This window comes from Dermacentor variabilis, chromosome 1 (assembly GCF_050947875.1).
Source record: "Dermacentor variabilis isolate Ectoservices chromosome 1, ASM5094787v1, whole genome shotgun sequence".
Classification (NCBI taxonomy): domain Eukaryota; kingdom Metazoa; phylum Arthropoda; class Arachnida; order Ixodida; family Ixodidae; genus Dermacentor; species Dermacentor variabilis.
Window position 1 is genome coordinate 89,181,267 of NC_134568.1, and position 23,004 is coordinate 89,204,270.

The 23,004-nt window shown below is 47.1% G+C and overlaps 2 protein-coding genes across 2 annotated transcripts in view; one reads left to right on the top strand and one right to left on the bottom strand.

Annotated features, from left to right (window-relative positions):
- Positions 1–23,004, bottom strand: part of LOC142578297 (phosrestin-2-like) — a gene marked incomplete at its 5' end in the record, with an annotated part of 803,118 nt that overhangs the window by 730,746 nt on the left and 49,368 nt on the right. The gene's annotated exons all lie outside the window — the stretch shown is intronic.
- Positions 8,593–10,930, top strand: LOC142571644 (uncharacterized). Its single transcript, XM_075680166.1, has one exon. It carries the CDS (start codon positions 8,610–8,612, stop codon positions 10,383–10,385), a length of 1,776 nt encoding a protein of 591 aa, XP_075536281.1. The 5' UTR covers positions 8,593–8,609; the 3' UTR covers positions 10,386–10,930.

Here is a 23,004-nt window from a genome sequence, read left to right on the forward strand (position 1 = left end):
GAACAGGCCGCCGACTGGCGCAAAATACCGACCGGGGTATTTAAAAAGGCTAAACGCCATGTATCCCCCTCGCTATAGGGCCAACTGCCCTTGGTGCGGTGGCATACCCGCCCGAATACATGTAAGCTGGGAGTGCAGTAAGCACCGTCATAGGACAAATAGCAAAAACACAATGGAGCAGATGGAAGCACAGCTCGCCCGTTCCGACTTGGCAGGATAAAAGTGCTTAATTAGCCAGGTCAGGCAGGCGCAGACGCCAGTGGGGCCCTGGACTGAGGGACTCCGACCACCCCTCCTTAAAATTTGTTCCTGTGAAAAAAAAGTTTCTATATATAATATAGATTCACAGTGTTAAAAGCAAAACTTGCACAACGAAGATACCGTGGCCTGAAAAATCAGTAAAGTAGCAGGAGAAATAATGTCCGACGCCTTTTCGTTTCCCATCACATGAGTTCTCGTGCTTCTGCTTTCCTCGCTTCCTTCAGGAGAACCAACAGACTGTGGACAACCATCCGCGGTGGAGCAGTGGCTGTGCAGTTCCGCTGCCAAGCCTGAGGTCGCGGGTTCGGTTCATGGCCGCGGCAGCAGCCCCATTTTCATGGGGGCGCATTGTAACCGCATTTCGAGTGAACGTTTAAGAACTCTAGGCAATCAAAGCTAATCTAGGACCCACTACAGCGGTGTCTCTCACAGACGTTGTCGTGTTTTTGGGATATTAAATCCACTCACTCGATCAATAAAAAATACAGCCCAATTCAATGTTGTGATTAGTTGATGTATCTACTGAACTATAATCGCTACCACAGTACCCTTGACGGAGTTATATGTATGCTTGATGATACTAGCATCAGCACAATGTCAATAGCTGCCGTGTCACCGCTCCATTTCGAGACGACGAAAGCTTCCTTTTCTTACTGCCGTCTTCCGGGACGTCAGTATCCGCGGTGGCTAGTTGGTCAGTTTAACGCGAGAAGGCCTGTTGCCCGGTAGACATGAGCGTTGCAGAGATTTAGGGCGTTTACATTGATCCGTCGTATAAACAGAGCAGACTGTGGCGTCTATTGTGCTTTCGGGTCGCATTCGCATCACCTAAACTGAAAACGCAACGCCCTTCATGTCGTCTTACATGCCCTCCCCCCCCCCTCCTTTTAGTGGTACACACGCTTCTATCCGCAGGGACACACTGAAGCAAACGTTGACTGATTTGCACAAAGCATCGGGTATGGTATAACAATGAATGATATTCCGAATGGAACATTGAAAGGTGGACAGGACACTTCTCAACAACAAAAACAGTAGTTGCACTAGTAGTAGTAGTAGTAGTAGTAGTAGTAGTAGTAGTAGTAGTAGTAGTAGTAGTAGTAGTAGTAGTAGTAGTGGTGGTGGGGGTGGTGGTAGTAGTAGTTGTTGTAGTTCTGCATTTGTCGATTAACTATAATCCTCGCTACTCGCACAGCTATTTGTGTGTTCGGCGATCGTCCTATTTCGGCGTCTCGAGCTCTCGCTTTCCCTGCTGCAGGCCTTGCACTTCAACTTGTTGGTACTCTGCTACCTAAGCAAGTGTCTCTGCACAAAATCGAGAAGTCGGGAAGAGGCACCACTGGTGTGAAACAGGCGCAGTATTTCCGCTACCACCGAAGCGCGTTCGATCATCCACTTTCAGGTTGCCGACGTCGTTCCTGAATTGGCAGTGCCATACAGCCACTCTTAGTGCTACAGATAATTCCTAACTTATCTACCGCACGACTGCTGCGTCCGACGACCACCGAACAAAACGACAGAATCGCGGACAGGAACCAGTCTCACATTCTAAGACGCAATTGCGGAAGACGAATACACGTCATTCCGCATAGTGTTCTTCAATTGGCGCTGGGTTACAGGTGCACATTTCTGTAGGAATTCACGCACGGGATACGACGAAGTGCTGACTGCAAAACGGGACAAATGTCCGTGCGTCGCAAAGATTTCTGATTTTGCAGCAATTAGCGTATGCTAGAGGGGAAAATATCATCGCAAATGGTCTTCGTCTTTATCCTGAAGCATCATCGGCAAACGCATCTGTCGGTTCACTTATACCACTGCTGGCCTAGAATCTCCAATAACACATTCCTTGCTAGACAGCAATCACAAATAGAGAAAGGAGTGGAAATAAATATGAGGGATCGACGTTGGGCTAGTTGCTGTTGCATATTCGGACGCGGTAAACAGGGAGTAAGACGGGGGCAAGTGAAAGAATGACAACACAAGCGCTGACTAGCCTATTCATATGTTAAAATGGTTATTATAGGTTATTCCTAGGTTAAATTAAATTTATAGGTCCAAAAGTGGAAATAAATAGTTTTGTTCAGTGGCGCTATAGGGAACTTTAAAAAAATGATAAAGATGTAAAAGAATAGAGAAATGGGTGAGTGCGGGTCAAGGACAATATTGTTGGATGTTACGAACGAGGATAATTTGGCGGCAGAATCTAAAAGTAAGATTTAGAAATAAAGCAAATTTACGCCATGATGGAAAGGGACGAGTACTAATTTGTTTCTTTCGCATTATTAGATTTCTCTTGGCCGGAGCACTTCAAGAAAATGTGGTTAACTTCCGGTGCTTCTGCCTACACGGCGGTGAGCACGGGTCCACATTGGACGGCCGGATCGCATACCGCAGGAAAATTTGTTGCGTATATAAAACGGAAAACACGGCAGCAGCCGCCCAAAAGAGCGAAACGTTGCCGACTTTATAGCGTCATTATTTCTGAAATTCGGATAGACCCAACATTTTTGTTTTCCTTTCTGCTTATCCTGTGTTTCACTTCGCCTGTGAAATGTCCTTAGAAATTTGTCTCCCCTGCTAATTTATGCACGCGTTATTAGCAGGGGCATGCACCGCAGGTCTATATATGTCTTCCTGTCTCTCTCTCTCTCTCTCTGCGTGTGTGTGCGTGTGTGTGTGTGTGTGTGTGTGCGTGCGCGCGTGGGCGTGCGTGCGTGCGTGGTACAGACGCACATCCCCTGAGAGAAGATCATTATGAAGCTTTTTTACTTATGTGATAGTCATAATACCGATGGCAACTAAGCGATGTGAGGCACAGCCACAGCCTTCGATTTGGAGCCGCCCAAGCATGCATGAATTCGCGGGTGACAACGAATGACGTGACCCGCTATTTCGGCTGCTTCTGTAATGCTTCGGACGCTACGTGTAGTGGACAGTGGACGTCCCACTACTTGCAGTCAACAACTGGACGAAGACCATGCACTGCCTTTTTGATGAACTACGATCGGGAGACAAGTTTTGCGAGTAGGATTGCGCATATACTGTATATCGTAACTGCAGTCAATCATTCAATAAACACAGGCTCTCTTGGCAACATATGAGCCCTAAAGACAATCATGCTCTCGTTGATTGCTTTCTACCCAGGCGAACAGCCTGGCAATGAAAAACTTTGATACGGTCTCCCGCTTTCTCTCTCTATCTCTTTTCAACAACGGTGACTGGTGTAACAAGTATAATCTTGTAAAAGATCAAGCCTCAATATGACCATTGAGCTTGGCTCCGCATCCAATATTCAATACAGCGGAAGGAAAGTTCGAGAATACTTAGGTTTTTTGTTTTTCCGATGGGCGTTGTGCGTGCGATGGTGAACAGTGTTTCCCGCCTTGAACAGCCCATCGCCAGCTGGGTTCCATTCGTGTCACTGTTTTCCTTTTAAGAGGTAATTAACATTCGCAATTGATTAATATTTCTTTTAAAGAAATAAATTTCATGGCGCACGCGACGCATTCTCATTAACGACTATGGGCGCCCACTTCTCTCAAAGGTGTGATCACCGATTGCCATTTCAGGTGCCACGAGCCGACCGACAACAGACAGAAATACAGTTTCTTAAGACTGAATAATCAATCGGAGGCTCCGTATACGAAGAGCATCCACAATCATGTGCGACATATAGCTGCGATGCTTGCAGCGTACACGCACTAGATCGCAAACAAGGACACCCGAGCAATAGGAAAAGCAAGTTAGATCAACCCGAGCGCCTTGACACTTTCATACCGAAGCGACGGCAGCGGGCAGGGCAGGCAACAAAGGCTCGAAGCGAGCGGGAATGCTGGAGAAAAGGCAAAATCGTTTCGGTGTTTGCGTATACAGAGAGCGCGGACGACGACTCCGCTGGCCGCGCGCATGTCCGCAAACAGGCAAGGGTTGTTTTTTTATTCTTCCAAAGCCAGCGCCTTCCTAAAATCCAGGCGGCCTATCTATACCAAAATGGTCCGTAGGCACGCCACGAACGCCGGTCGTAAACCCGACAAGCTGACTCGTGCGGCCGCGGTGCATTTGTTGTTGGCGGTGCCGCGGTTATTTTCATTTTTATTGTATTCCGGCCCTGCAGGCACGGCTTTTGTAGTGTAATGCTCTTTTGTTTATTCCAGTGCGACCTGACAGCCTGCTACGCTCTGATGCGTGTACGGGTCGCCGCGCGTGCTACGCATTATGCCGCGTTGCTGCCTTTCGCCGTCGCGCACTCTCGTTTTTACTTGCTTGCGTGCTTCTTAGGAGGGCTCTCGCGCTGCGTTTCCGGCCTCCCTCTGGGAGGGCTTTGTTTTACCATCGTGTCTCTACCTAGAAAAAAAGAAAGGGAGAGGAAGATTCGTGTACCTCGTGTCGCTGCTCTCTCGAGCGGTAACGCGAGCATGGAAAACGAAAGAAAATCGAAACCGGCGGGCCAGTTGTAGTGCAATCGAGTTTTCACGAGCGCTCGCGATCTGTCGTCACGCAACTGCCCCTCTGGCAACAACAGTCTATTCAGGATGCTGGGTGTATTCCTACATTCGTATGAAAACATCGTAGAGAATTTTCAAGCGCACTTATTTCTCCTATGTTTGATAAAATTGCTATAGTCTGAACTTTTTCGGCGGCTGTCGCGAAACAAGTATGATTGGATATCACTGGGAGAGGCCACCGTCCTGCAGTGAGCGTAACGCAGTCTATGCTGATGACTCGTTTTTCATTTCTTCATTAAGCTCCGGTGTTAATCAGACCTAGTCTAAATGTCTAAAAGAAAGAGAAAATATCAAGTGGAACTGATGCTGAACGTGAGAAACAAACGGTACTAAAAAAGTGCGAGTAGCTGCGATGATGTGTGGAATAAATAAAATTTATTCTGATCCTGGCGCTTGTGGTGTGTGTTAAGTGCATTCTACCTTTCCTGTTTCTACCAGTTCCTCCGTTGTATGATTTCTGCGAATAATACAGCGAATTTTTCGTTGTTACTTGTTTTTTGACTGAGTGTAAAAACTGCACACATGATGTGCGCTCTAGACTATATTTTTCGTCATTATACTTTCATTTTTTTCCAAATGCTTACTTCAGAGCACTGAAAGAGTGGTCATTGATATGAGTTCGATGTCCCAGTGGTACGTACGATTGGAATTGCGTAGTACGTCGCAGTGGTGGACTCTAGAGTAAGCGTCCGCAGAAATCTTGGTACGCGAAAGCTTTTGCATTCCGCCTAATCTATATGTGGCCCCACACGGCCAGAAATAACGAACCAGGGCTATCGTGCTCAGACAGAAAACTCTACAGCCGCGGAGCCATAGTGGTGAGTTCTTTTTATAGCGAAGCTGTGAGCCTCTAGTTGGTCGGGATTTTTCGTGTCCGCGTTCGCGGTGCTCACACAAAAATGTGAGCCGATCCCGAAGACAGTGCAAAGAAGTGGGAAGCGCATATTGGGCTGCTTTTCCAAAAGGCATCACACGACGCCATCAGGTGACATCATCACTTGACAAAGACATCATCGCGTGACGTCACGTTTGACGTGATGACGCCATCATATTATGTCATCAGAACATATCGCCACGTGTCGATTCTCGTACATTCGAATTACAATCCGAAAGTATGACGTGTGCAGCTTCTAAGTCGTACTTTAGGATTTCTCTTGCGCAATTTACTTTGAAAAATTGAATTCGTTCAAAAAGGCACTTGCGCTTGGTGGAGTGCCTAGAGGAATGAGCATGTATGCTGAACTTGCGCACATGTGCGTGCTATGTGAGTGATCGCGGGACGTACGTCGCTTGTGGTGCTGGTGCCTGTCTAACGTCGGCAACAGATTCGCTGTACATCCACTTGCCCAGGGTGGAATGGCGGTGGATTTTTTTTTTTTTGCCTCGTCCTTCTCCCGAGAGAAAAGAAAAGTTATTACCTTCCAGATTTCGTCGAGAAAGCTCACTGGATACAATTATGAAGTCTGTGGTCACTGTACTCTGAATCCTCCTGTATCACTTCAAGGTATGTTCTCTAAAAATACACTAAGTGAACTGTCCATCTCGGGGCGCGCGCTGATTGTATAGAGCTCTAGAGCCAATGGACCGGCGCCAGTCGTTACCGACGGCCGGACAGACCACTTAGTGGAAACTTACAGAATGTGCCCCCCTCCACCCCCAGTTTTCTTCTATAAGTGTTACACACTCTAACGCTCACGAATATGTGTAATTGGCACGACTTAAGCAAGCTGCTAAACAGGTCACGTGACTTTCATAAAATCGGCTTCAATCGGGAGTCTTCTGAGCAAGTATGTTCCGCGTGCATGAGAGCAGCTAATTGTTCGAATAAGCCTTAATGTAATTTGCGAGATTAATTCTTTTCATTCTCCAAAATAATGAACTGTAATGAGGGGGCTTGCGCGGCTTCCAGCTTATGCACTACCCAACACCACTATAAGCAGCTGTGCGACGAATTGTTTAGTTATCGAATGGGCGGAACGATGTATAATAATGCCGGTGGTAAATGTTAGCTACATTGTAAGGGCTCGGAAACAGATTGATTAATCGGCCCTTTGGACATCGAAATCCATGGTCGATGTCACTCATCCGCACAGGGATAGGTCATGTTTACTGAGCCTGAGAGAGAGAGAGAGTTGAGAACAGCGAGAAAGGAAGTATTTGGTGGGCCGAAAACGAGAATATCGGGACAGTGCTGATCGCAACACAGAATAGTTTGAGGAAGGAAGAATACAACCACTGAAAGTTGAGCAAGTCGGTCAGCATTAAAGGCACTGAAAAGCAGACGTCAAAGTTACATTGGATGTTGCATGCCAAAATCACGATATGATTATGACGCACGCTGTATGGTAGGGGATTCCGGATCACTTTTGACGACCTGTAGTTCTTTTATGCGCACCTAAAACTGGGTGCATGTGCGTTTATGCTTTCCGAACTCATCGGAACGTCGTCCTCGTGGCCGGGATTGAACCCGTAACCTCGATCTCAGCAGTGCAACGAATGGCCACTTGGCTACCGCGTTGGGCGAAAGGCGCACTTGTAAACGCGGGCACAATCAGGACGAAATAGACGACACCGTGTTTGAGTGGCCTTTTCGTTCGACCTGCGTCCCTGTTTGAAGGCCTGCTTTTTCGTACCACGAACCTACGTATATACATAAATTGCTGCTAGTTCCAACTAGATCGTTTGCAGAACAGCCTGTGCACCATCCAGCTCTTAGCGCACTTTGAGGATGCTGGATACCCTGTACTGATAGAACACCGCCATTGCACTCAATCTACTCTATAATGATTAGGTGAAAGATGGCAAGCGACCGTTTCCAAATTGTTAAAAGCCATCTCGGAGAGCGAGCTGTGGCCTCTCAGGAGGCACCCCAACTATCCCTATCAAAAAAAGAAAACGTAGCCCTGAACCCCACTTCGAATAAGCCCATATGAATATATGGGGTGCATAATGACCTGCATATTCCCACAATGTCATATCTGATTACTGGATATTACAGTTGTTAAAGAAATGCGAAAATACGCACCGACCGAATGAACTGAAAATTTAATGACGTTTTCAACATACGGAAGCCTTGCTCATAATAAAAGCCATAACAGAGACACAGACTATCTAAATAAGTTTCAGTGCGTAACGTAAGCAGCGAGTATACAGCGTCGAAAGTGCACCGTCATTCCTATTCAGCGTATACGCAGTGGTCTGTTTGTGCAAGGATTCTAGACGCAGGCGTGACGCAAGCTTCTTTTCCTTGGCCAGAACACGTAGACTTGCCCAGTCAATATTGTGGCCGGTCTTTTGGTCGGTGTAGCTTTTCGCGTTAAAATACACATTATCCCAGCCAGATGTGTTGTCGTCAAACTTTGCATTTCACATCAGTTATGCGGAATATGAGATTTCAAATAGCGGGCCGCCTGGTGGCACTGTTTGGCAAATAAGAAGATACGTATTCGCCAGCAACGTGTGAACATCACAGAAGGAGCATCGAAAGGGTCGACTGGGTGCCACTTTGCTGATGACATCCTGCTGTCCCTTGTCAACCAACCCAATGTTGCGCATGGCTACACCTACACAGAAGTCGTCTGCTCGCCTCCTTGTTTCCTTGCCAAGTTGTCTCCTGTAGGAAGAGACACCTCCACAAGAGGAAAGAAAATTTGTACGCATCTCATCAGCCGCAGTACTGGGTCACGACGCTTGAAAATTTTTGTGAAGACTAGACTTTGTGGACACGGCAGCACCGCCGTGACGATGTCGCCTGACGTACCGCTGTTCATGCAGGTTCTCTGCGCATGCCTTAGTCTCATCGCTGGAGGTGCTGCGAAACCCTTCGACGCTGGAAACAACATGCTTCGCTACGATGCTGGCCAGCCACGACACTTCTGCGCAGGCGGATACTTCGGCCAGTTTGCTGACCTCACCAGCATCCAGGGGCATCGACACGCGAATGGTCTTTTCGACTCGCCATCTGGGGGCACGATGACGTCAGGACGCATGCCCAGAAGGGATCAGCTGTATGCTATAAAAGCATGCCCTTCGCCTACCAGCTTCAGTGGACACGGCAGCACCGCCGTGACGATGTCGCCTGACGTACCGCTGTTCATGCAGGTTCTCTGCGCATGCCTTAGTCTCATCGCTGGAGGCGCTGCGAAACCCTTCGACGCTGGAAACAACATGCTTCGCTACGATGCTGGCCAGCCACGACACTTCTGCGCAGGCGGATACTTCGGCCAGTTTGCTGACCTCACCAGCATCCAGGGGCATCGACACGCGAATGGTCTTTTCGACTCGCCATCTGGGGGCACGATGACGTCAGGACGCATGCCCAGAAGGGATCAGCTGTATGCTATAAAAGCATGCCCTTCGCCTACCAGCTTCAGTGGACACGGCAGCACCGCCGTGACGATGTCGCCTGACGTACCGCTGTTCATGCAGGTTCTCTGCGCATGCCTTAGTCTCATCGCTGGAGGCGCTGCGAAACCCTTCGACGCTGGAAACAACATGCTTCGCTACGATGCTGGCCAGCCACGACACTTCTGCGCAGGCGGATACTTCGGCCAGTTTGCTGACCTCACCAGCATCCAGGGGCATCGACACGCGAATGGTCTTTTCGACTCGCCATCTGGGGGCACGATGACGTCAGGACGCATGCCCAGAAGGGATCAGCTGTATGCTATAAAAGCATGCCCTTCGCCTACCAGCTTCAGTGGACACGGCAGCACCGCCGTGACGATGTCGCCTGACGTACCGCTGTTCATGCAGGTTGGTAACCGAAAAAATGGCTTCCGTAGTGATGTTCTTGGTCTTATAGTGCTGCCGTGTCCACAGGCTGTCGTTGACTGTATAAGCGACTGTTTTTCTATTGCGGCCCTGTTGTTGAGTCTCTCTGGGGACGTGGAGAAAAATCCAGGTCCAATAACAGAAGTAATGTGCAGGGAAATGCTCCAAAACCAGAAAGACATTTTGTCTAAACTCACTGCGGTTCAAGACAAGCAAGACTCGTTTGAAACAAGAATACTAGACATGCAGAGTCGGATTCTTCTTATCGAGAGTAAGGTACAAAGCTTAGACGAGACTCGGAACAGGCTCGCAACTCTTGAGGGAATTGTAGCTGACCACAGCGTTGAAACATCTACTCTGGTCAAACATCTGGATGATCTGGATAATCGTTCACGACGAAATAATCTTATCATTAGAGGAATTAAAGAAGAGGACCACGAAAACGAAGAGACCCTATTAAGCAAAGTAAAGGACGAAATCTTCAGCGCTACTCTGAAAGTGAATGTATCTTCTATTGAACGAATTCATAGGTTAGGCAGGAGGATTTCTGGTAGAACTCGACCAGTTATCCTGAGGGTGGCAGACTATAGGGATAAAATGACAGTTTTGCAGAACTGCACAAAACTGAGAGACACAGATTACAGCGTAAGCGAAGATTTCTCTAAAAGAGTACAGGGAATAAGAAAAAAGCTATGGGCCTCGGCGAGTGAGGAGAAGAAGGCAGGAAAGAAGGTAAAGCTGCTTTTTGATAAATTAAAAGTAAACAATACGCTGTACAGCTGGAATGAAGAACGTGAGGAAAGGTGCAAACTGCGAACTGATGCAGGAGCAAGTGATAATTGACGCATGCAGGGCCAACATGCTGGTTTCAAAATAATCAACGTAAATGCAAGAAGCCTGATAAACAAAGCGCATGCGCTTGAAGCTCTAGTTATTGATCATGCTCCTGACATTGCTGTAATCACTGAAACCTGGTTGCATAAAAATATTCTCGATAGCGATATCGCGCCACCCGGATATTCGCTGGTTAGGAGGGATCGAGATGGAAGAGGCGGAGGCGTGGCTGTTTTGGTGAAACGAAATATCATATTTTCCACTTTAGAAGTACCAGGAAATATTGAGGCTGTATGGATCACTACAAAATTGAATAATCGCACTGTATTCATCGGAGCGGTATACAGGCCTCCGAACTCCCCAGTAGAACACATTATGCTGCTAAGAGAATTCATGGAAACACACGTGAAAGAGCAAGATAGCATACTGTTACTAGGTGATTTTAATCTCCCGGCTATTGATTGGGATTCATATGTAGCCGGTGACACAGATGTTACATCTTCTGAGTTGTTCTTGGATTTAATATATTCATACAATTTAACCCAGCTTGTTAACCAATATACTAGGGAGTGTGCAACAAGGTCATCTGTACTTGATCTTGTACTAATATCAAATGCTTTGACACCACATGTGATTGACTGTCTTGTTGAGGAAGGGCTATCTGACCACAAAATGATTATTCTGTCCATGAACATGTCATCGTACCCTTTGCACCAGGATTCAAGCATCCAATATCTAAACTTTCAAGCTGCTGATGATGTTAGCATCTTGGATTACCTTGAAAGGTCGTTTCATAACTTTATGTCTGTTTATGAATCCAATGGTGGCACTGACGATCTCTGGGACTTTTTTTCCAAGGTTACGATGCATTGCATTACGCGATTTATCCCTATAAGCGTCAAGAAATGTAAACGAAATAACCCATGGATTACAAGGGAAATCATGCATGTCAAACGGAGGATAAAAAGGAAACGAAAAGCTTGTTCTCGAGATCCTAGCGCCCAAAACAAGACTTTGCTTCATAACATGAAGCTCGACTTAAACCGTCTGATCAAGGAATCCAAGGAGAGATTCTTCAATGCAACACTGAAAAATTTCCTTCATAACGCACCTAGTAAATTTTGGAGATATGTGAACCCTTCTAAAAAACAACACAAAGACGAGGATGAAATGATTAACCAAGAACGCACAGAAAATTTCAATTCCTTTTTTTCCTCCGTGTTCACCAGTGATGATGGCACACTTCCGTACTTTCGTGACACCTCTGACCACCCTTCAGCATCTGACCTTCTCATCAACGAGGCAGGAGTCCTGAACCTTCTTCTCAGCATTAACATTAAGAAATCCCCCGGCCCCGATGGCATCCCGAATGAGTTCCTATGTAGATATGCTCCATGGGTTGCTAAATATCTTACCATAGTCTTTCAATCTTCGCTCACCCAGGGAACATTTCCTACAGCCTGGAAGCAAGCTAAAATAATTCCAGTTCACAAAAGTGGGAGCACATCTGAGGTAGGAAACTACAGGCCTATTTCTCTTACGAGTACCTGCTCCAAGCTACTTGAGCATATAGTTTATAAACATCTGTCAAATTACCTGGAAGCTTACGAGTTATTATCACCAGCACAACATGGCTTTCGCAAGAGGTTGTCTACAATAACGCAGCTTGTTCAAACCGTTCACGATCTTTCACAAACTTTAAATTGCCGAGGACAGGTCGACCTAATTTTTTTAGACTTCGCCAAAGCGTTCGACAAAGTATCGCATCCTAAACTTCTCTTAAAAACGAATGAAATATTTAGAAATCCAAATATTACTAAGTGGCTTAAATCCTACCTTCAGTCTCGTGAGCAGTATGTTGAAATAAACAAAATTAAATCCATGCCCAAACCAGTTTTGTCTGGAGTACCCCAAGGCAGTATCCTGGGTCCCCTTTTATTTCTTATATTTATTAATGATTTGCCTTCCGATATAACTGTTCCACTAAGGTTGTTTGCAGATGACTGCGTCATTTACAATAGGATCGGATCTTTAAGTGACCAGTTAGAACTTAACAACAATTTACAAAGAATATTAAAATGGTGTAATGAATGGCAAATGTCACTGAACCCAGTAAAATCAGTTTGTATGACCATAACAAGAAAGAAGGTGCCTTTGCGGTACAAATACAGCATAGGTCCACAGGAACTAAAAAGAGTAACAGAATATAAATATCTAGGACTAATATTTACTCAAGATTTGAGATGGAATGCGCATATCAATCAGGTGTGTAGCAGAGCAAATAAAGTCTTATGGGGTCTCAGGCGAAGACTGTACAGCGCAACTCCTGAAGTGAAAAGCTTGGCATATAAGGTATTAGTAAGGCCAATTATTGAATACGCTAACATTGTATGGGACCCACACACTGTAACCAACCGTCATAAATTGGACAGAGTTCAACGACTCGCCTCCAGGTTCATATTTAATAAGTATCAGCGCGTGCACTCTCCTACTGAACTATGCAGACGCGCAAACCTCTCCGCTTTAGAACTAAGGACTAAGTTTGACCGGCTGAAATTTTTCTACCTAATTGTTCATAACCAGGTTAAACTTAATTTCACTGATTTCTGCATAATTTCAACAGATCAACGCTCCAGACACAAGCACAGTTTATACATACACCCGCCAGTTACACGGAATGATATATTCAAGTATAGTTTCTTTCCTAGGGCGATCAAGGAATGGAACGAATTACCCAATCCACTTGTCACATGTTCCTCTGTCAGTGCTTTTACTGCTGGTTTAGAGAATCTTATTTTTCCAGATATGACTGCATCATAGCATTTGTTTCTGATGCGCATATTACGAGTGTTTTGTCTTTGATCACTGCATGTCACTTTTTACAGATACTGCTATTGCATTATTCATTGTTCAACATGTACCGATATTTTGTATATGTTGTTGTATTTCTATCCACTCCTGTAATGGTCCATCCTTGGACTGACAGTATAAATAAACAAACAAACAAACAAACAAACAAATGCAATATTTTCAATTCTGCGCTTGCCGAGAAGCAAAAAACGTGCCCACTTTTTTCATTAAGCAGAAACGCAGTCGTTGCTGTTGAAATTGTCAGGCTAACTAAATTCTCTTTCAGCAACCTTACGCAGCGTCCTCAGGCGCATACTATATAATAAGAAAATAGCAAAATACGGAACAAAGCTCCTTGATGTTTACTGCTTGCGAGAAGTATATAAAAAATCAAGCTGCTTTCTGAGATATTAAAAGGGGCGACCAAGGAACATCCAAGGGTAAAAGAAGTCTATTTCAAACAGAAGGTTCAGCATGAAACTGCACTGCGAGAACTGTATTACCCCCTAGGTCTGTAACCTGTGTAGTTAATGCCCACAACACAAATAATTGGCCTTGACTCTGAACTACTTGGTGTGACTAGACATGGCGCAAGATCTTCAAAAGCATTTTGCCGAATCAAAATGCCTCCGCCTAAAGCACGTAACTCTTTCGTTGATGAAATGCACAGCCGACGGCTCTGTTTCGGCTTCGTCCCGCATCAACGTTTCTTCTTCTTCTTTATTAACTTTGAAATACGGGAAGTGCGGCCACTGAAAGAGCCAGCTATTCCAGAGTCTTAGACAAGAAGAGGTAACGAAATAACAAAGCACCATCGAAACAGAAAGCCCTCGGCTCACGAAGAAAGGCAACGAGAAAGTGAAAGAAAATTTTATCATAGAAAAAAGAACACAAGCATGCTAGAAGCACAGGAACGCAGAGAAAAAAGAAAACCGTAAACTACAACTCACCAAGAACTAATCAGCGCTAGCTTCGTCACTGCAATGCTACTCGGAATGAGCTGGCGTGACCTACCTGGAAGTTTCCGAGTCAACGCGCCTTTACTGAGACCATTTTGGCGGTGTGAATCTACTTTCTAGACCTTTTCGTCTACGCTACATATATATATATATATATATATATATATATATATATATCGGGTTATAATTTTCACATTACGAGAACAGCTCCTTTTTCTTTCTTTTTTAATGGAATACCTTGCTCGCCAATTTTGTTCACACTGAAACGTGCTGTGTAAGTGCAGATCCTGCTCTTCAACAGCTTAGTTGTGTCCGATACACAAAGTAACACACTTCTCGAGACTCAGTCTCGAAATAAAACTATATACGCTGTGTGCCAATGTGACTATGAAAAAATTATGTGCAGCTGGTATTAAAACAGAAACTGAAACAAATATTATTCCTGAAATTATGTGGGTAAAAGGAATAATGCAGGAAAGGAACTGAATTCTAAAAGCTTTTGTTTTATACGTGATTTTTGCCATTGGCCAGCTTCCTTCGCTAATGATATGTCCGAAGTCGGGATTCCCTAAACTTTTATCTTGTTAACAACTTAGCGCAAGGGCTTTTTGTGAACACGTGCTAAGATAAGTAAGTGGATACGAGGCTGCATTACCATCAATGAACTTGCCCAGCTAATCCACCAAAGTGGCCGCAGCACGAAGACTGCAAGGAGCCGGGCTTTCCCGAGTCCTCTGCGTAACCCACCGCCCCGCTTCGTTTTTGACGTCGCCTGGGCTACATGCAACAGCGCGCATGTAGCCCATTCGCCAAAACTGCGGTCTTGCCGCGGACGATGCAACCATTCTATGCCAATGCTTTTCCCTTTCGAGTTTTTTCGTCAGTGGTCTGAGCGGCGCTCCTCCTTTGTTGTATGCGAGATCGGCCAGTCGTGAGCAGTGGAACAAAGAGGGACCCGTGATAGCAACCTCCGCATAGCCATGTAAATTACGTACAGACGGTACGTCCGGTAAGCGACGAAATTACGATTTCACCTTACACTTTCTGGTCAAAGATTTTCCGTCGAGGCATGTATGATTAATTGGGAGGTGGCGCTTTAGGTATATCGCAATTCATTCGTTCTCACTGTAGCACTGCTGGTATAGTTTCGAAGTTTATTCCGCGTTAATCTCCAGTGTGATTCGTGTGACTGATTTTTGAGGTGAGTGTTTACAGGCTAACCATGGTCAGCATTTTTTTATCCTTTAGAGAGCACCCGTGTTTTGGGAACTCATCATAGTAATGGTACACACTGAGGCTTTTCCTTCTCGTATCTTTCCCATAGTATGTAAAAATAGAAACGCTACTTCACAGGCTCCTGCGTGAATGCCCGTGTTTTTCTGCACTGCGGACGGCCAGTGTTTTCTTTAGGCAAGTGGCAATATTGACCCTTCGATGGCCCCCACGGATACACTGGGTATCTTATCTCTTGGCGACAGTACGTGGCATATTTCAACGAAAAGTGGTAATAATTATCGACGAAGCAAACAAGAGCAACTAAATTATCCTGGAAGATAGGGAAACGACAGCACGGCAACATGAACAAGTTGCATGAAAGCAGCATATGTCTTAGGGAATATTTTAACCAATTCGTTAAAACACGGAAAACTATCAACAATTACATACAGGGCACCTCAACTATCATGCATCAAGGTTTTAAATTATGCGAATACCACGTAGCTGGACCAAACCAAGGTAATGTTGTTTGCCGTCACTTGGAGATACTCAGATTATTTTTTGCATTCCGCCTAATTACATAAGTAGTCTTAATCAAATAATCTATTCTCAGATACTATAATTAGATTAAAGGTGTGAATAAGAATATTGTAGAGCAACTTGAAAAACTCCCGATACAGCTTTATGTTGCTCAACACGCGCTATGTTTTTCCGAGCGTGAAACAAGCCCGCGAATACACGCAAAATTGCCGCGCGGCTGGCCTCTCGAGGCACTTTGCGTGTATTCGCAGGCTGACAGCTGACATGATATGGCCTGATCAGAGTGCGCAGAAGAAGGAAAGAAGTACGCAGGTAAAGTGAAAGGATCTGATCAGAGACAGTCGTCTCTGTGGCACCGAGATCGAATGATCAAACAGCGTAGAACTCTTGGCGTGCTTCAGCTACCACAAATTGATGTCATGCAGGTGGCTGAGTGGGTTGAGAATTGGCAAAAATCTCTGGTGAATTTTCTAAAGTCACTATGACAGTCTTGGCGATAAGGCCTGCACAGTCAAGGTAGCCAGTCGCATTTTGGATGCGATGCGCGAAGACATACTCGCTTACAGCGCTTTAGCGTTGTCACATGGGTTCTGGAGATTCTTCGATTTATACTATTCCGCATAAAAAGAAAAATCGATGGCACAGTGAATCTTCATTCGCTGCACTGGTTATACATCGAATAGAGACCCGAATAACTTTAACAGAACGGAACACGCAACTTGTTACCTAAATAGTTTATTCACCGATGTAATGGGCTACACGTATGACGACAATGACATTGTTGCACTTTGAACTTGCTTAATTGTGGCTTCGAGAGATAATGGTCACTGTAACTGGTCGTCAAGATATCTACGGATTGTAGATGGGGCTGAGAAGAGGCTATCCGTAACGATCAACTGCCGTCTGCTGCATGACTCGCCTCGTTTCTCCAGCAGGGCCCAAACAAAGCTGCAGGATAAAATCCACGTGTGCTAGAACGTCCTGTGGGGCACCGGCAGTTGAGTGAATGGCGACCATGTTGCGCTTAAGCTTGTCCGCCAGTTATTTTCCCATCATGCCGTGATCCGCGTGGGCAGAAAAAGTACGCTCCATTAAACCGGATATAGCACGTGCCCGCTGGCGTCGTCACTCTGTCTCTCAGCCTCAAAGGACGGCGAAGAACAACGGCCTGAGTGACAACGCATATATCCAGCAAGCATGACAACAGCATAGCGAACTATGCAGTCAGAGTAATGCTGGATGTGAGGATAACGAAAACATTCTCTTCGTCATCTGTGTCATAGCCCCATCCTTGAACCGGAGTGGTTCCTGTACTATTAAACGAGCTTGCGCGTATAGAAAGGCTTCCTCCTTTCTTTTTCTTCCTCTCTTTCCGGGTGCGACGTGGGCCCAGTTACGACATTAACGCCACCGTTCGAAAGCACACGCAGAAGCCCATCATGCGGAGCACGTTGTGGCCCGATGAAAATAGCCTCTCCCCGCGTGAAGTGGCGCCCGAGTGCTTGGCTCTTTTTGTCTCCCGCGGGAGGGCGTTTTCAGCCCAAATGGACGGGCACTGGTTGAGCTTTTACTCGCGTTTTCTTTTTCATTTTTTTTCTTTGTTTGTTTGCCTGCGGCCGTCAGAGCGTCGTGAACGTCGAGTGTATGGTGACGCTATAAATTCATACAAAGCAGAAGCGCGGCTTCAGTCAAGGATGGAGTTATCTCGAGTGCCCTCTACCCTGACTGAGCTCATGTATACAACACGTCAGGACGAGGGAACTGGCGCTCACGAGGCAAACCTGGGATAACCGTGTCCTCCGATGTTTGGGCGCATTTCTTAGCGCATTTTACCTGTTCTCTTTTCTTGTGTTCCCTAAGAGGCCCACCAGGAAAACAAAGATGGAAGCAGGTACTGGTTCCAAGCTCGAATGATCATCGAAAAAGGACCAAACGCAGAAAAATACAGTGATGAAGTAATGTTTTGGACGCGAAAATTTGGCACTGCTTCAGCCAAGCTGCTAGCCATTGAGAAAGTAGTTGGGTGGTTAAGTATTGTTTTTACTTGCGTGAGTGCGCGCATTAGTGTTTGCGAAATTATGTAGCACGTGCGTGCGCGCGTGCGTGCGTGCGTGCGTGCGTGCGTGCTTGCTTGCGTTCTATTTATACCATCTTTATCAATGAACAAGGGAAAAGTTTTGTAGCAGCATAATTTTCGCGTCAATGGTCCTTCCCTTCTCTTTGTCGTCCCTCGATACCTTCGCTCAGCCGCTCTCCATGAGCTTCATGACGCACCGATTGCAGGCAATCTTGGTGTCAGTCGCACCTAAGACTGTGTCCACCGTCGCTTCTACTGCCCGGCTTCGCTCACTCAGTACGGCGATACGTTGCTGCGTGCGAGCTCTGTCAACATAGAAAAAAAGAAGACAGCGACACTGGCTGCTGAGTATCAACCCCTCGATATTCCAGGCGAGAAAGAAAAAGTTTCAGGTGCCAGCGTCAAATCTTCCCCTAGGAGAAATATAGCCACCGGTGATCGAGATTGCGCGGCTCTTTAGCTTCACTGTTATAGAAACGTATTTGTTGCGGTTGTGCACCGCATAATAAAACTTTGCTAAGATTTCCATTTGTGTCAGACGCGAATTGTTCGTAACTAGAGAGTCTAAATGTCGATAGCATATTCGGCTCGCGTATCACAACTGAAAATCGATACTTGATAACTCTCTGTTTAAAATCTCCGAAGCGACCTCGCAGACTTCGTGCGTTGCACTGAAATATTATGGAACGGCTAATCTTTTCATGCAGTGAAAACATTGAACTTGAAGATGCCATGGTGTTTGCTAGTTTTTATATAGCAGCAAGAATTTGCACCACAGCCTTAGCAACGGGTGTTTAAACTCCTATAAGCAGCATTCGCAAGGAACGAACCAACTGTGCAAGCATTGTCTTGATTTGCCCATCCGACGACGATGGTTCACGTTCATGCTGGCGTTCCGGCTCTATTTCTGTACTTCAAGGTGGCAGGGAAAGCCATAGAGTAGTGTCATTGGCATTCAGAGCAGTAGACGTGGCTAGAGATGGCCCTGGCGACTGAGGAACAGCTGGAGCGCGTGACGACATTTTAAGGAGCGCAGGTTGTCCTGATATCAATGCTGATCTCCTGCGGTTACGTGAACGGCTGTGGGGGTGGTGGAACGACCTTGGTGGCCGCTTCTCTGTGCGTAGCTCGATCTCGCACCGTCTTCCTCAGCACCTACATTTCAGTTTTTAATTTCGGACAATCCTTCGGCGTTGCCTCATGCGGTTTATCGCAGTTAGGGCACTTCAGGGCAGACCCGTCACACGTCGACTGTGACGGGGATGTAGGCGATTGTATACGCTTGCTGTAAGGGCGGCTTATTCTAGTTAAGCTCACTCACGCTTGATGTCCTACGAATTTTCCTCTTCAACCGGCGGTCTGTGGACTCGGTACATCCACCGTTGAATTCCGTGTCGTCCACGTCAGAGCAGCTTGATGACCTTGGCATAGTCACATTCAGATGGTCGAGCGCAGCAGACCGACTTGAAGCTTAGAGGCCAGTCCACAACCTCGGCTGCAGAGGGAGCGGAACGTCAGTCATTGCTTTTGATACTGTACCCACCACGGAGGCGTCGGTACGCACAAATTTAACTAAACAACCAGAGCGATGCAGAAATAGCAGCTGATAAAGAAGTCGTATTCGTCTTCCACACCTCTCATTTCCACCGAGCCATTCTATTCTTCCGAGTGGGTTCAGTTATAGCATTCTTTTCCCAGAGTGAAGGTCCGGCAACTAGTGAATCGCTGTGGCTACTCGTTACTCAACGTCCTATGTCATTGCTCAAGCACTTCCGAAAAGCTGTCAACTGATGTCATGGACTTCCTCCTACACGACATCTTTTTTAGTGCAAAGTGCTCCAGGACAGCTTCTCACGGACCGTGGTCGCACCTTCCTCTCCCAAGTCATGGCCGACATCTTGTACTTTTGCTCTAGCAAGCACAAGCTCACTACCTCCTGCCATCCTCAGACCAAGCTCTTGACTGAGCGACTGACATCGCCGACACGCTAAGAACATTTCGCCAGACCACCGTGACTGGTACATTGCGCTACCTATACCTCACGTTCGCTTACAATTCTTCACGCCACGAAACTGCCGGTTATTCTTCATTTTACTTGCGGTTCGGCCGCGACCATGCATTGCCCTTGGATGCTTCACTTCCCTCTGCTAGTGCCTCGAGCAGCGAGTAGGCCCGTAACGCCATTGCTCATACTGACCACGCGCGGTAGCTTGACATGTTGACATCCCAAGAAAATCAAAAGCACGTTTACAAGCATCGGCCCCATGGCGTACTCTTTTTACCAGGTTCCCTTGTGCGACTTTTGTCCCCTTCCCGTCTAGTGGGGCTCTCGCAAAAACCTCTTCCTTGCTACAAGGGTCCTTACTGTGTCCTAGCTCAAGTAAACAATCTCACTTATGAGATAGTCCCCGTCAGCTCTACCGTGTCATTTGGTATAATCTCATCTGCCGTTGTTCACGTCGAGCGGCTAAAGTTCTAAAGTTCTAACACGCTCTTCCAGATGATCCCGTTTGACGCACCGGGATGGTGCTTTTCTTTCTTGCCGGGGGTCGTGTTATGGTGAGGTGAAGAAGAGAACGATAAGACCTCGGAAGACGGCGTCTTTTTTTTAAAAACCAAAATTGAATTTGAATTGTTTTATTTTTTGGTTATGATAGAATTATTATTTTCTTAAAGTCATGCAGGCTCTCTGATCGCTATCTTTTGATTGTAATTTACTTATTATGAGATTTTGATCTCCTTTTACACTTTGCTTTAACCTACCCGATTCATGGCCGATCCCCAAGGGTGAGTACGTGTCAGTAGATCCCAAGGTTCTACATTTACATCTACAAGTCGGCAAAGCCTGGTTGGGCTCTCTTAATTCCGTCTCCACTAACGTTCTGTACGTGTAAATAGATATTGTAAATAACTAAATATCGCACCGCAATTTGAAACAGTGATGTATCACAGAAAGAACAAACACGAGTGCTGAACGCAACTGCAGTCAGCGCTCGTGTTTGTACATTATATTGACACGTGTACTTGTCTTTATCGGGGGACAAGTTTCGCCGCCTAAAAAATCTTATCGCACAGCGCGGAACGCGCCTGCATGTATCCGAAGTTTCTGGAAAGTTATCGATGCTTCTATCCGCTGTCTGTTGTCGTCGAACCTTATGTTATCTGATTTCATCGCGTGACGCGAATGGTGTAGAACTTTGTGGAAGACGCGCGGGTCCAAGCGATTAGTCTGGAACATTCTACAACTGCTGTATAAAAGCCGACGCGCTCGATCCGCTGATCAGATTTTCGACGATCGCCGACCGTGTTCGCCGCTATCATTGTGTTATAAGTGTAGCCTGTTTTGTGGGCACAGGTTCACCCAATAAAAGTTAGTTTTGTCATTCACAGTATTGCTACTGTGCTATTCAACGTCACCACCACGTGACATCTGGTGGAGGTGCTTTAGGTTCATGTACCGGACGCCCCCGACAAGCCGTAATCCAAGCCAGGACCGCAAAGACAACACCAGCGCCGTCCCGGAACACCGAGCAAGCCGCCGGCTACAGCAGCTGCCCTCGAACATGGAATTCTGCCAGAGGCGACCAAGAAGATCGTCAGAGAAGTTCGTCCAGAGACGACCAAGAAGACAGCTCCAATGGCAGCCGGAGTAGCCCCAATAGTTCTGCAGCAGCCCAGGGAGCCACCTACGTTCCGCGGTTCCACATTTGAGGACCCGGAAAGCTGGCTGGAGACGTATGAGAGGGTCGCTACGTTTAACAGTTGGGACAGCGACGACAAGCTGCGGCATGTCTATTTCGCATTGGAAGACGCCGCCAGGACCTGGTTCGAGAATCGAGAAGCCACCTTAACGACGTGGGACCTGTTCCGAAGCGGCTTCTTGCAAACGTTTACAAGCGTCGTGCGAAAACAGCGAGCCCATGGCACTACTAGAAACCAGAGTGCAGCTGCCAAACGAAACGATCGCGATCTTCACGGAGGAGATTGCCCGTCTTTTCCGGCACGCCGACCCGGAAATGTCGCAGGAGAAAAAAGTCCGCTTCCTGATGCGGGGCGTCAAGCAAGAACTTTTCGCCGGACTTGTTCGTAACCCGCCAAAGACCGTAGCTGAGTTTTCTGCAGAGGCATCGACGATCGAGAAAACCCTGGAGATGCGCACCCGGCAATATAACCGCGAGGGGCTCACGCCGCAGTACGCCATCCAAGGACTAAGTTCCGACGACCTGCAAGAGACCGTCAGGGCCATTGTGCGCGAAGAACTGCGCAAGGTCCTGCCTTCGTCGCAGACTCAAGTGGCCTAGATCGCCGACATCGTGAAAGATGGGGTTCAGCGATCGCTTAGAGCTCCTGAGGTGCAACCTCCGTTACCGCAGCCCCAGCCAGGAGCGATGACCTACGCCGCCGTCACACGCCGTCAAGGCCCCCCTCCGCGACCGCGCCAGGGCCCTGTAACGCCGCAATTCCGTCGTCCGCCGCCGCCGTCACCAGCACGCCCACCCATCGCCCAGTGCACATACGCGAGGAAGACGGACATTTGGCGAGCCCTCGACCACCGCCCGCTCTGCAATCACTGCGGAGAAGCCGGCCATGTGTATCGCCCATGCCCATACCGCGTCTTGGGACTGAGAGGGTTCGCCGTCAACGCGCCGCGTCCACAGCTTGGAGAGCGCCCACGTGTCATCGACGACTACCTCGCCGCTACTCAGTGGAGCTCTCGACGACCGTCGCGTTCGCCATCACCAGGCCGCTACGTGTCGCCGCAGCGCCGACCAGACACTGGCCCAGCCCTGGGCCGGTCAGTGAGCCCATATCTGGAAAACTAAAAGAAGCAACCGGTGGAGGTGCGGTTGCTGTTCGTCGAACTGACGAAAATCCTCCGCCGCCGACGAAGACACCGAAGAAACTACGTCGACGACATAACGACACGCCGCCGTCCCGACGAAGTCTGGGAGCACAGAATACGACGACGAAAGACAACCTGATGACG

Excerpts from the sequence above, each read along its gene's own strand:
- LOC142571644 (XM_075680166.1), top strand. The coding sequence starts at position 8,610 with ATGCTTCGCTACGATGCTGGCCAGCCACGACACTTCTGCGCAGGCGGA.